This window comes from Corvus cornix, chromosome 3 (assembly GCF_000738735.6).
Source record: "Corvus cornix cornix isolate S_Up_H32 chromosome 3, ASM73873v5, whole genome shotgun sequence".
Taxonomy (NCBI): Eukaryota; Metazoa; Chordata; class Aves; order Passeriformes; family Corvidae; genus Corvus; species Corvus cornix.
The window spans coordinates 6,746,276-6,763,765 of NC_047056.1; the positions used below are offsets into that span (position 1 = coordinate 6,746,276).

The 17,490-nt window shown below is 40.0% G+C and overlaps 1 protein-coding gene across 6 annotated transcripts in view; it reads right to left on the bottom strand.

Annotated features, from left to right (window-relative positions):
- Positions 1–8,392: 8,392 nt before the first annotated feature.
- Positions 8,393–17,490, bottom strand: part of TASP1 (taspase 1) — an 82,253-nt gene continuing 73,155 nt past the window's right edge. For all 6 annotated transcript variants that reach the window (XM_039569533.1, XM_039569531.1, XM_010403058.3 and 3 more), the window contains one exon: positions 8,393–9,928. In XM_039569533.1, the coding sequence (XP_039425467.1) occupies positions 9,833–9,928 (96 nt within the window). In that variant the 3' untranslated portion in view covers positions 8,393–9,832. The remainder of the gene's footprint in view (positions 9,929–17,490) is intronic.

Below are 17,490 nucleotides of genomic sequence, written 5' to 3' on the forward strand. Positions count from 1 at the left end.
AGGCTGCCCAGAGGAGTGGAGCCGTCCTTTCCGTAGCTGCCAGCTGGGCACAGTGTAGGGATGGCTCCTGCCTCTTTTCTCTTATGATCCAGCTGCTCCTGCAGCTCCCTTCCAGCTGTCTGTGTGCATGGGCAGGACTCAGAGCTTCCACAGTCATTCCACATTGCCAGCCACCGCCACCTTCTCTGCTTCCAGCAAGCACAGCGCTGGTCAGCCCTCAGCAGGAGGCTGCTGCTGCACCTGGTGTGGCAAGTTTGGGCTGGATAACCAAAGGAAACAGTGTGGGGACACCGGGTCCTCATCTCTGCCCAGATCTGCAGCGTGCTCAGCAGGCACTGGGCACACACTGGATTTTGGAGGATGCTAAAGATGCAGGGGAGGCCAGAGACACAGGAGCTTTCCTGACTGGTTTCAGAGCCCAGCAAATGGTGCCCCATGCCCCATGTCCTTCATCTTCTTCACATTCCAAACAAAAAGGCTGTTCTTGTTGCTGGAGAGGGGGAGTGAGGGGAAGGATTATAATTTTTTCAGCCTTTTTACAATATGGCAAAGCAATGCCAACAGATGGAGCTGTGCAGAGCAGAGACCGCTCGCTTTGGCAGAGCACGGGGGAAGAAGCAGCCGAGCATGGAATTCTAATTATTAAGCATAATGAGAGATGAATCATCTCCAAGCAAGAGACAAACTCCATTTACTATGCTCAAGTGAAAAATAAGTCTGTCAGCAAAGCTATAGCCCAGAATGGGGGAATCCCAGGGTTTCTCCATCCCTGCATGTCAGGATGTGCTGTCCCAGGAGAGAGGAAGGGCTCATCACAGCCCTTCAGCACAGGCTGGAGCCTCACAGTCCTGAGCTGGACTCACATCATCCCTCACCAGAGCTTCCCATCAAAAGGATATATCGTAAAGGACTTCTTCCTTTCCCCAGCCTAATCCCAGACTTCACAGTCTGGACACAACAGCATGTCACAGAGCTTCCACCCACCATCTCCTTGGAGCTGGATCAAAGTTATCTCAACCCTCTTCCCTACCCCAAGGCCACAAGTACACTATGAAGACTCCATAGCTCACCAGCAAGCAGGAAAGCAGGGATGCAGGAGCAGCAGGCTATCAGGAGGACAGAAAGAGGAAAGAGTCAACAACCGGTGACCCTTTTTGGATTTGCATGCACGGACAGTGAATTTGAGAGCTGCATTGTTTCAGCAGAGAACAAACTGGGAGGAAAACTCCACTGTCAAGAGTCAATGCATTTTTTTTCCTGACAAGATGAACCAAACAAAATGTACTTGGCACACGACTAACAAGAACAAGGTCATGCAGCCTATCTGCATGTGAGAGAGAAATAATTAGAACACTTCAGATGAGGAGGAGATTTCAGCTTTCATTTGAAAGAATTTTTCCTTTTTGTTATTTTCAGGTAAGGAGAATTGGTTACCAGGAAGGGAAAAGGGCTTGTATCTTCTTTCCAGCCACATGAAAGGTTTCAGCAAAGAAGAAGCAAAAGCTTATGATTTCTTTCTCTTACAAGCCCTGTTCAAAAAAGTCACTGGATCTACTTTTATGTAATAGATAGAGGATTTCTCATGGCAAAATTAAATGAACATTGTACTGCTCTTTGCAAAAGGACTGCATGGAGCAACATCTTTGATGGAGAATTTGCAGGGCAGAAAATATAAACTCACCAGAAAGTTCAAAAAGCAGGGATGGCTCCTTTGCCCCCTTCACCAGACCCCTGTTGCCAGCAGGGATGCACTGCCTTCTTCAGGTGACATTCAGATTAACACTGGCACTACGTTACTGTGCAGGTGATTTTTACCATGTGAAAAACCTGAGTAGTGAAAAATCTGAGAAATTATTTAGGCAAAAAAATGGTGAAAATAAATAGAAATAAAAATTCAAAATTTTTGCACCAGCCTAAAAGGTTCTCATTTGTGAATGAAGCTGCTCTGTAATCACTGGATCAAACAATGCCTGGTTTCTTCAACATTTGTGCCAACAGAGCTCACAGCAACCTACATTTTAGCCCTAACTGGGAAAAAAATCCTGTACAAAGGCTTTTTTGGACATGGATCCTCAAGGGACTCATCAGCCTCCTTTCAATTCAGGAACTTGCTGTATTTCCCTGTTCCTTCTAGCCACACACATCCATTTCACAGGGGAAATTTAATTATTGACCCTCAGTTAATAGTGTTGAACTGAAGCAAGGGATGGTGCTGCAGAAAGAAAAAATAAAGATGAAAAGAAAAGAGAGGAGTGAACAGGAAATAAAGTGGACATGAATAGAGACAATACATGCACATATAATCCAGGAGCACACTGGCCTGAAAGAACCTGCACCTAGGATTTCCAAATGAACAGTTAATCACACTGACTAGCCAGCCTGGCCACCATTATTACTAAAAAACCATTAAAATGTAGTTTTTGGACTCCCCGACTTTTTAAAAGCATTTTCCCAGGCGAATTATTCTGCTGACTCTTGGCAGTAATTCAGAAAGGACAACAGCATCAGAGCAATGGAAACAGGCTTCAGTACCCCCAGTACCCTGAGAGGCAATCACCACACCGTGGCATTCGGAAAGCATCCTGAAGACATTGTGACACATCCTCAGGGCAGGGCATGGGCAAGGTGAGTGGTACAGTTCTCTTTGGGAGCAAAACAAAACCCGCAGGTCTGGTTTTCTGCATTACCGCGCCAGGAGGGCTAAAAGGAAGGCTTGTACCACTTTGTGTGTGTCTTTTGTGAGACCACCTTACATGGGCTCATCCTATTGCAGTGACATGGATGAAGGATTGGAATTTGAACTAACCTGAAGACAAAGCACAGGGGAGTGTTGAAAGCCTACCCATTTCTTCAGACACCTGAATGCATTTGGGTGCCATTCTCTGCAGGGTTAGTTCCTATTGACTACCTGACCTGGGCTTGGCATCCCCACAGCAGTAAAAGCATCTTTGTTTTAATCTAACTTGTGTGACTTTAGAGATACCTGAAAAGAAAATGCTTTAGCAAGGCAAAAAAAAAAGGCATCTTAGTTTCAAAATTGAAAACAAGTAAAATAGAAAAGTACCGAAAGAAGAAAACAGCATTAGCTCATACCTAAACTTAAAACTCTGTCCAAGTCACAGTTTGGAGAACAGGATAATTCAGTTGCCTTCTGCCCCTGGTGTATTGTTTTTAATGGTGAAGTTTTTGCTGGGTTTCTGTTCATCATTTTTAGTTGGGTGCTTCCTTATTTTTGAGTTCTTTTCTAATTTGGGTACCTCCTTTATGCTGGTCAAGATTCTTGAAACTTACCTGGGAATAACTATTCTTCTGATGTGCAAAGAAGATACTCAAAATAATGTTTTTTCTATCCATTAATCATTTTCCCTGAGGAATGAATGGAATTGCAGTCATTTAATTGTAACAGTTTGGAAATCATCTATCATACAGCATTCTCTACTGCGCCATGGCATTTTCTTTTGTGCCATGGCATTTTCTTTTGGTTGGATAAATTTTCTTTCATGGACATTATGTGACACGTTGATAAATAAAATGGGGTTTGAAACAATATCCCTCCCTTCCACAGACACACAATTATTTTCAAAGGCCATCACAGCACAACACTGACCATTAATTTAATTACCTCGAGCCTCAGCCTGTTCTTATCTCCCCATAGGAGTTCACTGCCTCCAAACTTTAGAAATTGTTTCTTCATTGGATCAAGAATTGCATTTCACTAAGATTGATAAAATCAGCCACAAATGCAATTTTATAAACACGGTGATACTTTCCCAACAAGACCCATGGTGCATTGTAGCAGCAGCTACTTCCAGGGATGGACTGGAAGCAGTAAGAGCAACATCCAACATGAAGAAGAATCACAGTGAGTGGGATGATGGGGGCAGTTTCATTTTACACCCGATTTAACATCAGATAAAAGCAAGTGTTTCTGTCTTCCCCATCCCTCTTCCAGCCATGCATTCCCATGTTTCTTTTACACAACCATGTAGCTGCAGGGCCCAAAAACATCAGTCCCCTGGCCCAAGAGAAAATTAACCTGCCAGAAGAATATCTCCTGCAAAGTTTTACTCTTTGGATTTAGTCCTGAAGGGAATCGTGGCTGCAGGTGTAATTGATACTGGTACCATCATCGGTAAAAAAACTCAACTTAGGGGAAATTAATTTAATGTCTGGCTAATTAAAATAGGTTTGGATAGTGACAGACAAAGGCAAACTAAAACACCACCTTTCCCCATATCCTCTTTCCCAGGCTTAATGTTACTCCCTCATCCATAAATCCTGCACCCTATCCTGCAAGAAGGGCTCATGGGGCTGTTTCTCATTTTTGTTTTTCTCACTCCTTGCTGCCCATCCTGCTTCTCACAGCCAGTGCCTTGACACCTGTCCACAGTACAATACCAGAGGCGAAAGAGTTTACTCTTAGCTGCAAAGAGCAGCAATATTTTCAAGTATGGACAATTTGATCTCAACTTTAGACCCAATCTCAAGGTGACAGGGAGCAGGACTGGGAGATCTCCAGCACAGAATCACATTGTGTGGCTGCTATCAGTCACAACTCACGTTTTAAGGAGAAAGTTCTAAAAACGATGTTCAATAGGATTTCTATCGCAGGAACACTACGTACAGAAGATGTTACAGTCCAGGCTGGTATTGTGGCTTATTGGCAATTACCTGGGACACAGCGGTTTGCCACAGGTGAGCTGTACCCTGGGAGTCCTTGCCCAAGGCTGTGCTCTGGTGGTATGTTGTTGATACCATTCACACACGTCCCTGAAGTGAAACCAGGGCTGCACAAATTATCATCTTTAGGAAAACTCGTGAATTATGAAACAATGCTGAGAGCCCTTTATCTCCTTTTAGCACAGTCATTGCTTGGCTACAGCAGATTATTTGCTCAGAGGAGTCTGTGGTTTGGTTCTTCTCCTTGGCTTGTTGGAGCCCTACACACCCAGCAGATATTCCCAGATAATCCAAAAAATGAATCATCTGAACATCACCTCATTTCTGAAGCCTCCAGTACTGGCATTAGGGGACTTATAAAGTTTGAGTCCTCTAAGACAAACACCTCCAAGGGTGACATCCTGGCTCCACTGAAGCTGATGGCTGAGCTCCAAGTGACCTCACTGGGGACAGGATCTCACCTCAGACACTCCCCTCCATGCGATGCTTTCTGAAAATGGCATTTCACTTTGAAAGGCTTTTTGTTCCAGAAAGATGAGCTTAGTTGGTGTCTATCTGTGAGCCTTAGTGGATATTTGCAGCAAGACAGCAGTATCACTGAGACCTCTGAGGTAAGGGAGGGTACGATGCTTAAGGCACAAGGCCGTAGGAAAGGAGGGCTCACTGTACCTGCTGCTCATGCTAACACTATTTGCTTCATTAGGCAGACAGGAGTGGGTAATAAGACACATTTGTTGTGTTTAAATCACTATCAAGTGATGCTAATGGTCTTTACAGGGATTTATCCCCCAGGTTATGTAGAAGATAAATGCTGTGTCACTGTAGAATCTAAAACAAGAGAAGTCAGTGTACCAGTCCTCCTTATCTCTGCGTTATCTCCCAACGGAGTGAATAATCAAGCATGGGACTACTAGAGCAGCACAACCTCCCACAAGCTTTCCTGTAAAAAAATGAGCAAAAGGAAAAGAGGTAAGTTTTATTAATCAGTAATGGTGTCTCTCAACACACTGCAGGAGTCCTTTGCCACAACCTTCCATATAAAATCTCAACACAATTTCCTGCAAGTTACAGGTTCTCAGCATTTCTTGGCAGATCTGGCCTCCGGTATGAAGCAGTGGCCCTTTCCCAACCCTCCTGCAAGGAATCTACAAAACCTCTGCTGACACTCCATGGAGGCTAAAAGCCCCAGAAATCCTGTGTTTGTCTTCACTTTGCTGTAAACCAAAACAAGTCTTTCACATGAAAACCAAGTGTAAGGGAGCAGTTCATACTTTGTCTCTTCAAATATCCCTTGGAAGACAAGCCCTAACAGCATGTGAAGGATATATCAATTCTTACCCAGGTTTCTTGGTTTCTCTCTTATTCTTTTTTTTCCTTCAAAATAATTTTGTTTTCCCTCTACCGATTTTCCATTGATTTCTGCTCTCCTCTGTTGGTGAACTTATTTTGTATACTCTGCTAACAAGAGCCTTTAATTCCCTAACCTAGCCACAGTATAAGCTTTCCCTTCAACTCTCAATTCTCTCCTAAAACTTCCCTTATCAACCAAGCTGACCTGAAAACCAGGTTATTTTCCTAAGTCATATTTTAATATGAAAAGGTGACTCTCTACTAAGAGGATGGGATTGCAGCCACCCAGAATTACACGGGTCCCAATTCTGTTAGAGATGCAAACCTTTTGAGAATGAGGAGATGGTGTTCAGTTACTTGCACACACAACACTATAAAAACTGGCCGCGCAATTCAGTGTCTTTCAACAGACAAATCCTGCTACCACTGACTGACAGACCTCTTCATATATCTGACTCAAAGTAAACAACTCACATAACAACTCGAAGAAAAAGAAATCATAGTGAAATTGCAAGCTTTCGTTTTTACAAGCATGTAAATACACACTTGACAGCTTCCATCTAATCCTGCATCATTCTGCTCAAAACTGAGTTACAAAAACTGTCTGCACTGTTGCACTGTTACCCCACGCCACTGTGAAATATTGTACCTGTAATGCCTTAACCATCAACTCCTTTGGGTACTTTGTCTATATTCTGCTTTTAATTCACATTCTAAGTAACAATAGCAGTTACCCAACCTTGCTAGTAACCCTAGATTTATTACCAGCTTTTCTTCTTTTCAGCTTCCTTCTTCTTTGCACAGGACCTTCTGTACTGTCCTTTACAGATGAACGGCTGCAGTTCCTCTAAATCAGGTCCTCTCCTCCTCCACCTCACTCAAATCTCTCATATGTCACAGCAGTTCCAGAGGTTAATTCACAAGCAGTGAAGCAGAGTCTTCGTATTTACAGAATATAAAAATTGTAAAGAGTTTTTATTAAAAAAACCCAAACCACACAAAAAAACCCTCCACAACTGGAATTCAAATCACCTCTTAAGTTTTTCTAGTGCAGCAAGCCTCTCTTCCATAACTTTCTCAGTTGGAGCCCTTTGAAATCACTCATTGCAGGGTCACGCTGTTAAGGCACAGGAGGAAAGGAAGGCAAAAAATGGGTTATGTGTCAGATTTGGTTTAGCCTATTACAAAGCCTTAAGCAAGAAAATTTATTATGGCGAAGACTGACTAGGACTACTGCAGCACTGACCTGTCTGCTACAAAATCCTCTAGGACACATAATTGTGTGTTGAAGTATAAAATCGACAGTATTCAAATTTTATTTCTATGTATTTCACCTGCTCACCTTTCCTTTATAATTTTAGCAGCTATTGCTCTCAACTGTGTAATTTCCTCCTGGGCTGTATCTGCTTATGCCAGTGGCAATGGTTACTCATCACACACAACGGTTTACAGACCACATCACTGCAGTGTCCCTCCTCACCATTTGTACTTCATAAGCCTTTTTTAAGCTCAAACTAGAACTAGTAGCACAATTAGACCCATAATTAAAGTAGTGTAAGATATCTCATTGGTTTAAGTGGGAGTTTGATAGGAAATTCTGCTCCTGTCAGTCTTCACAATTACTGATACCAAAATTCGTATGTGCTAAGACAGTTTTCTTCTCATATGTACCTTAGGTAGAAAGCTGTGCACCAAAAAAAGGAAAAAAAATTTATCGGGGTATTGTATAGACACAAAAGTAAAGTAAAAACAAACCACAAAAATCCTTCGCTGGAATCCAAAACTCCAAAAAGAGAGATTAAGCAAGTAAGGGGAAGAAACAATTCATCAATTTACATTTTACAAGGCATTCTGCCATGCTTATTGCATGAAAGAGTGAATTTATGCCAAAATTTCTATGATGTCAAAACAGAAAAGCACTTTTAGAATAAAAGCAGGCTAACACTGTTCCTTTAGCTTTTCTAATAACAAGGCCATTTTCAAATGTGGGTATGCACAAACCCATATACATCATCTTCAATTTTTCACTCACTACATAGTGAAGGGTCCACACAATCATTTAATCATTAACCATGTGAGAGCAGCTCTAAGGGCTGTGACAACACAGCTTCTGCTGCATTGTTTCTGGAGTGCTGCAGGACAGTCCTTCATTTCCTCAGACCATGAGTGCATCACTGAGGAACCAACCTGGTATTTTGGCACAGACTATTTTAAGACAGGTACATTCCACGTTGTTGTTGTGCAATCTGGAAAGCTGCTGTTTCATACTATTTACAGAACTGTATTGAAGTATCTTCAACTATAGGGCTACACTGAGGTCACAATTAAAAAAACCACACACAGATGACAGTATCTCGATATATGCTGTAGTATAAAAGTGAAAATGAACTCAGGCTATTAAAAAAATTTATTCTTTTCCATGAAAGATTGGTACTACAATCAATATAACCATTTCATCAGTCAAGTATGTCTGTTATAGGCAGGCACAACATTACAAAACAGGCAAGTACAATGCCCGATTAAGCGAATACAGTCTGAATATCTATTCATCCACTATTTCTGAAAACAGAATTATCAAATATCCACCAGGGAAAAAAAGATGAACTATTTTAGTTTCTCTTTGGCATATTTATCAGGACAATGAATTAATTACAAAAGTCTTCTATTGCTGCCAGTGCTGTGAAGAAAAAAGGACTGAGTGGAAGGTTGTACGTCAGAACTCACTTTTAAGACTTGGGCAGCCTGGCTCACATATCCAAACTGGTGACACATGACAGTTCAGCTGCCAATGCTTCACGAGGCAGACAAGGATTACATTGTTTTACACTGCAGTTTTGTTGAAGGTATCAAAAGAGTTACAGTAAATTTATGCACAGTACTTACATATTACACACAGTTATATAAATACCCATGCTGTGGCTGGGCTTGAGGACGCTGCTTAAGCAATACAAAAGCTCAGTATCAGACCTCCCACCAGCCACTTAATACACATTGCACTTCGCATCCAGTAATATGTTCATTTCTGTACCTCTCTTAAAAATAGATTTAAAGCAGAAGTGAAGAATAATATCGCATCTTTCCATAAACTCTTCTTATTTACACTGTAATATTCCATTATACATAAAGACTGCGTTACGATACATTATCTTCATATAGCTTTTTGCAATACATACAGCTTGGAGCTATTAACATCTTGGTATGGGAACAGAGATATGACCTATAAGCCTATTTTAAAACAATTTGAGCCTAAATTTTGCTCTAGTTTGTTTCACTGAAACCATTCTTTGAACAAAAAAAAAAAAAAAATCCTCCTTATTGGAGAGGAAAAAAACAACTCGTGTTTAAACCACCTCTGGATTTCTTTTAACCACTGAGAAACTTAGAAACCATAATCATTTTAGAAACCATAATCATTTTTTGCATCATTATAAAGCCACTTCAAAGGCCTGTTACTTTTAAATTTAGAATATGAATGACAATTGTGACCACATCTTTAAATTTTTTTTTCTTAACTTTTGGTTATCTTTCAACATAAAAAAATGAGAACACCATCATTAATCATACATGATCTTTGCACAACTGCGGAGAGTTCCTATTTTATTCAGGGACAAAATAAACATGCACACAACCCCCATTCACGGAGTGAGAACATAAACTACAGCAGCACTTGTCTCAAGTTATGGTGCACATGGTTGCAATACGGAGTATAAAACAAAAGCAGAATTTCCAACATCTGTTAAAACACAAAAAAACTCCTATTGTACAAAAAAGTCGTTCACATTCTTTGCAATGAAGTGAAGAATCAGCTGCTTTCTGGACTCTCCAGCCTGCAAACTCCTCCTTCTATTGCCACGGACTGTCCTGCCACAGCTCCAGGAGGAAGTCTTGAAATGTGAGTCTGTGGAGAAGTCAAGAGAATATTATGGACTGAGAAAAGGCAAAATTATGCAGGACAAAGTAAGCTTGTAAATACTGAACAATTAAGCTGTTCCCTCACTGAAGTCTGAGGATAAATTACAAAGCAACTTGAAAAGAAACTGAGATTCTTTTTCTTTTTTGATTGCATTGATGTTTAACACATGAAGAGAAAGACCATGACAGATGCATAGAAAAGGTAAACTGGATGAATCAGTGCACTGAAAGTAGAAAGAAATATCCAGAGTGAAGACAAAAGAAAATCATTCTGGCATTTCATGGTTTATGGGTCTATTTCTTAGGGAGATTCAGAAGTGTTTACTACTGCATACAGAAATACACCTTACAGAAATCTCAGACAGAATTAACTATTTGACAGAGCTAAACTAATACTTCAGAGCATAAGGCAACTGCAATGATCAGGATGCAAAGGAGAAATTTCTCTGCATAAAATACCTAGTCATCCACCTAAAAAACTCCAAAGACTTCCTGTTGCCAACTACCAAATAAATCAATCCAAAGAACAATTGTGTCTCTGCCAATAGGCATCTTTTCCACAGAAAGTTTTAAAAGCACTTTCTGTGCTTTTGAGAAGGCACTGGAACATTTCAGCCAGGAAGTGGGCACGTGTGTCTGTGTACACAAAACTCCACTTTATAACTGAATTGTAACTCAGTGGCTGTAAAAATCTGTTAATGATCCTTTATATACTAGGGTATGCTTTATTAGATGGGCGAAAGCATCCACTTATGAAAAGATACTTTGACTTACTGTTAAGAGTAATGACTTTTTATCCCCTCTGCACATGTTTTTACACTGTGAAAACAGCTCATGTTATATTAGATTAGGAACTGGAAATGATTGCTACTATGGTATAAAGCTCACAACATAAAGTTGCTGGCATTTAGAAACTACAGCTTCCTGTAAGTGCAGCCCACAACATATTTGTTGGTACATACATTATCCCACTTAAAAGATTTAATTGGTTCAACTAAGGCCACGGGTTGTGACAAGAAGTACAAATGTACAAGTTCAGTAAGAATAACTTGCATCAATTGAGCAGAAAATTATTTGAGATTCTAAACTCAGTTCATTACACTGAAGAGACATTTTGTGTCTCGGGCAGCTTCTTTTAATTCCTTTCTTGATAAGGGTATTGTGGTGCCTTCACTTAGGTGGTCTTGTTTTCAGTTAAATCACAGAACAAGATTTAATCAAAAACATTTCAATGTTTTCATTTTACAGCTGAAACTTTGATCTCTGGCTTTCCTGCTTGATATATGAACAAGTTCCTACTTTAAGAACAATTTCAGTTACAACTGTGACTTAACCACTCCGAGAAGAAAATACTCCCTTCAGATCTGTTACAGCTTCCCCCAAAATGTAACTGACAATTTGTCAGTAAATGTCATTTCATAAATTAAAAAAAAAAAAAGTAAAAGGAAGAAAATCAAGTGGAAGAAAGGTATTTTTTATTCTGTGACTGACAGATCCATGATATTTCTCCAGGTCTGTGAAAATTTCTAAATGAAAAGGGTAACAGTATAAAAGCAACACTGTTTGATGGGCATGGTAGCAAGTTTCCTCAGAGGAAGAATGCCACTGGTTGTTGAGCGAGATACTGCAATCAGAGCAAACCAGTAAGTTAATCCTAATGAATTTTTGAGCAAGGAAAGGAAAACGTACAAGAGGGGATAAGCAGGTAGTCACTATCTATTAATACATTAGCAAGTAGCTGGCCTTAAATAGCTGCCCAAAACACATTTCCTATAGAAAACCTCATTTCCTACGTCAGGAAGAACCCATTTCCCATACACAAGACCCCAAACCACTATACACCAGCATCTGAAGACTTCCACTTACAGAAACACTGAAACCACACATAATAAAACATTTCTGAAAGCCTTTACTTGCATCCTGTGTATTTTCATACTTTCTGTGATGGCGTAAATACAGATCTGGTTTACACTGACTACTTCTTATTACTTTCACCAATGGCTGCCTTATGTAGAACAAAAATGAGACAGATCTAAGATGATATTGTTTCAGATGTGACTTAACAAATAATTTGACAGGATAACATTGCCATGTCAAGACAACTTCAGAAAACTCCCAAGCAAATTCTTACATCTCTCTTGTTCTTAACCATAAGAACAAACTTCAGTAAATAAAAAGAAACATCAAAGAACACTTAATAGTTTTAAATTAACCGCAGAACTTATTTGTAAAGTTTGTTACATTTTTGTATCCCACCATCATATTTTACATTAAGTCCAGATTGCATAGTCAATTAGGTTTAGCTTTTAAAAACTTAAAAATAAAAAAGCAAACAAAAAATAGTGACACTGGAAAGGTTTTAACTGAACTCAATTATTCTGTCAGCTTTACAAGTTGAATGAACCCACACCTGGAAGAAATTGTGCCTGGGACCAGAAAAAAAAAAAGGGAAAATAAATAATTTTCCTGAATGAATCCTCCACTCAGCTCCACAGAAGCCTCTCTTTGAGGAAAGAGTATGTCAAAGAATGGTAGATTAAGAATGATGGGGTTATCCATATCTTCAGCTTCATATATAGACATTTTACAGTCCCAAGAATATTCTGATGTGATTTGCCTTCCTAGAGAAAAGGGAGGTTGGTGAGGGTCCGGGAGGAGATGAGGTACTGACAACTGGGACAACAATCAGTCACCACAGATTTTTGCTGCAGCTTAAAGGAGGAACCTCGTGCCCACAGTTCTACAGGAAAACAGGCAAGTGCTGGAAGAAAGATTTGATTTTTTGCTTCCTACCCCCCCATAAAGCCCAAATGAGCTAGCCAACCTTCAGACGCTGATTCTTGCTCCATGTACTCGACATCCAAACACACAATGTTTCCTTCTTTCCCTCCTAACCAAACCAACATCATGGATCTATCGATCCCCCCAACCCCAGTGCTGCAGACTCTGGAATGTTACTCTCTCCCAGTGCTTTTTGATGCACACTGCAAAGTTTCCCACTACCTACGAAACTAACAGGTCTTTCTCCTCTGGAATACACATTAACTCCTACAGGAACAATATACGGTTTCATCTTTTTGACTTACATTATTTCATGTCTCATAGACAAGGATTCTGAAACAACCTGGAGACCAAGGAACATGAAAAAGGTTTTCTTTTAAAGAGCTAGTCTCCTTCTTTTATTCACGTAAAAGTACCAGTTTGTCACAACTACTTAGGGCACTTTTCTTTCATTAAAAGCATAAATGCAATGTAAAATGAATATATAAAATTTAAGCCAGGAGACAGACAGTGCTGCATGAGAGAGCTGAAGTCAATAAAACGCTGCCAAGAGGACAGAGTACAACTACCAGATGGCAGCACATTCAGTTCTTAAGCAAATCTAGGGAGTGCTTCATGTGTTTAGCACTCTTATTACACACTCAGGATGTGCTTTAGACAGAATAATTTATAAAACAAACTTTTTCCATTCATTACACTATAGAGATGAAATATAATGAAAGACCTAGTATGCCATATCCTTAAGGAAATTGCTTTCTACAGTTTTGCTCCTTGAAAAAAGGAGTACCACCAAACCCATATATTCTTAAGAAATTTGGAGCCTTCTAGCTGTGTACACACTTCCACCATCAGAACCATCTGACCACACATTCTGAATTTATTTTGTAAGCAGTAAAAGCCCATTTTGGCAGCAGCTCTGCTGCTCTGTCTCCTGGTAATCTCTCCTCCACCATGGTTTGTATGTACACCTGTAGTATGGCAGGAGAAGGTGCCCCACAAAATACTGGCAACTGCTGCTATCAGAAAATGCTGTGTGCATCTTGTTTGGTGAAACCTTAATAAAGAAAAAAAATGGGGAAAAAATAGAAAGAAAGAGAGGCTCCAGAATATTGTCCTTGTTGGGAAACAACTGATGGTGGGGTGATTCTGGTCTCACTGCACTGAAAGTAATGATTTAAATACAGGTTGCATAGGAAGTTAACAGTTTTCCAAGCTCAAATTCATTCTGTGATTTAAGTATATTACTACAAACTATTTAGGTCTCTAACTAAATCACTCATACTTGTATCAAGACAGCCTAAAGACACATACCAACCAATCATCAAATCAGCTCAGCACCCCAGGGTTTTGTAGAGGTATTCTAAAACCTTGTCATGTATCTTCAAATGTGATTTGTATCATTGTGAACTGCAGGTGCTAAGTCAGGTTACTGCATTTATATTTGCATACCTGGACACACAGTCCCATCTTCCCTACCCCACTCTGTCAGCCAAATGCAGGGAGAGTTCCAGAACTACTGGCTTTATGCAAGAACCCAATCCAAAAAGTGAACTTATCTTCTCATCTCAGAGCCTGTTGATTTCCATGAAGGTCTACGAGCCAAACATTTTAACTAGTATCTTAGCACTAAAGGTTATTTCCAACAAATAGAATTATTTTTATGAGAGAACTGGATGGTCCACTGTATGCCCAGAGTACTTTTCAAATGAAAATTTCTGACTGATTCCCCAGTCTCCAGACAAGAGTGAAGATTAAAGAAAATAAGTAGAACAGTGACATATACTTTTCCTGTCTCATGAAGTTAAAAGACTGTCTCTGTAGTCTGAAATGAATGACTGAATTATTTGACTTCGTATTTCTGCTCACTGAACAGGCTCAGTAAATTTTTCCACTAATTTTCAAAATAGAATTAGGATTCTTCCAAGATGTCTTTCTTCACCCAACGAGCACTGGAAAACTGCCCTTCTCCTGACAAAGGGCTTTCACAGACCTTTTACTCACAAAGTCAAATACAGAAGCTCATCCTCAGAAAACCAACAATAATCACTACAACCAGTGTTTGTCACATGTATCACTTCAAACATAGAGGGAAGGACTTCTGCTAAATTTTACAGCATCAGTAAAGGCAAACAAATCTGATGATGACAGCTTACATATCCACAGGAAAAGTGAACTGGAGATGGTCTCCCTGTCCACCATGTTTGCTTATACTGGAAAATGAAATTAACTGTCAAAGATAAAAGTTTCTGTTTGCACATCACAACCACAACATTTAGTGTGGACAGCACTTGCTGCTGATGGATGTTTTCAAGCACAGCAATATGTAACACTCCCCACTACTGCTATACCACGTCTTGCAAAGCAACGTGAATTTGGTTCATTTGAGAATGGAAAGAATGGTTCATGTAACTTTGCATTATTAAAACCTGCCATAACATAAAGCTTAGCATTTCATGTTATAAGAACTGAATAGCTGCCAAAAAGAGATTTAAACTGGCAATTGAATTGGATTATATTCAATATTGCAACTGGACTTTTTAAATTTGCTGTCTAAGTCATCCAGCTGTTAGGAAAACTAAAGCCTATGAGGCTGAACTACAAGGATATCTCAAAAGTATTGCAACATTTACAATAATTGCCAAAGTTTGCAACATTTATAGAGATCATATAGCAGATTTATAAATACTAAGAAATATAGTGAGCTGATAGATTATTTCAAATACTTACACAAAATAAATTACCTAAACTGCATTTTGCTGCTATCGAGGCTGGATCTTGCCCTGGAAAAAAAGCACTCTGACTTCAAATACTCTTGAAAACACAGTGAGGAATTACCTATCTAGGAGCAGAAACATCAGCCACCACCAACTATTCTCCCCATGACAAGACACTTGTCAGATCCAGGAAGAAGTAAGTATCCCAGCCACTTACACTTTCTGCATACAGAATATACTGCAGGACTTGAGTAAACAAATATTCTGCAGACCTTGTCTGAGATAAAAGGGCTCCTGTCTGATTATGCACAGATACACAACATTAAATCAAAGAAAGGCTGCCTACCCACAGCCAGAAACTTCAAGAGATGCCGTTGGTATGTGAACTCACATTGCAGGCATACGCTGCACTGTCATTTGAGATTGAAGAATTTATTTTCCTTTGAAGCAACCTCCATTGGGCAAGCAGACAAGGAACAAGAAGATATGAAGTCTTTGTAACTAAGAAGAGTCAATTGACTTGTGCAACCTAACCACTAACACCCCTTCCTTCCCATTCCTCATTTAAATCTAAAATCACATTATGGGTGAATTGAAGGAATTATTAAATATTACACATCATCCATGGCAGTATGAACAGAGCTGCAAGAAGCAACACAGAGTAGAGCTATTTCCCAGTGCTGACAACAAAAATGCTTAAGCTCTCAAAACACAACCCAATAAATTCAGGAAAACAGGAAATGATAACTGAACCCTGCCAAAGTAACTTTAAAGAAGTCAGAGCCCCAGTAACAGAGTGACCTTCTTAGCTGAAGCTATGATCAGTTGTTGGATCTATTATGGATCCATAAAAAACCCCAAGCATCTGGAAGGTTATTCTGAGGACTAACTAGTATCTCAGAAAAAGAAAATCTGGACTGGAAAAAAAATAATTGCTGATTTAATATCTTAAATTCATATCTCGTAATTCATGAGTCAGTAACACAACAACCAAAAAAAAAAAATCCTCCTCAGTTCATGCAGTTATTTAACCTCCCAGTCCTTCAATCTAGAAGTCATAACCTTTCCTGATGCAGCAGTTACTGCTACAAAAGGAGCAGTGTGAGCGCAGAGGGAATCCACAAACTAATGTTTTCTGTCTGTTTCTATGTATTCTCATGGTTGCAGCCCAAAACTTGCACTGCAGCCCAGAATATTCCAACAGCCTCACTACTGATAGAAAGAGCTGAGCATCAGCTACTGTGACAACTCTACCATCACAGAGGTGGCAATACAAGACCTTCCTTCAAGAGATCTTGGGAAGCCCATCCATCTTCCCAAAGAACAGGTCTGATGCTGAAACAATCTGTCACAGTATTGCTTCAGGAAGGAAGTTTGGGTCCAGAAGCTCCTAAACCAGAGTCTATCTGCCCCTTGAGCTCATAACTGAGGTTCCCAAGCAGCATCCTGGGTTAGGTGCAGCACCAGGCGGTGCAGGTTAGTTCAAGAAGTAAAGGAAAGAGCCAAAATGCTCAGATGAAAGCTTGTGTCCTTCCACATCCAATTTGTGACAAATGCTGGCACCAATTGATTATGAAGCTGCTTGTGTCGAGAAGGATGACAAGAAAAAAAGAAAAGCACAGTTGAACCAGCTAAGATATGCCTTGATTAGCTGTTTGTGGCATAAAAATCTAGGGGAAGCTACTGGGCCATCCACCATGCAGGTGCTGGAGATGACATTGCCAGAGCTATGAGTGGTGGAGGAGCTGAAATAGCTCCAGCATCAAGAAAGAGCTGATAGGACACACAACCAGAGGTGACTGTGTCAGTAATAAGGTGTGAACTTAGTTCATCTGGCAAGGCTATGCAGGATTTTTAAAGCAACATTCAACCAAAAACTTTAATCCAACAGGAAATGGTGTCTATTCCAGGCAACTGGTTTTTAAAAAAAAAAAAAAAAAAAAAAAAGACTGGACACCTTTCCAGAATGTATGCTTCAAATCAAACCACTATTACTGCACAGCTCTTTCAGGCTCAGCCATCTGGTGCTGGTGAGCTAACATTCAGGCAGTTT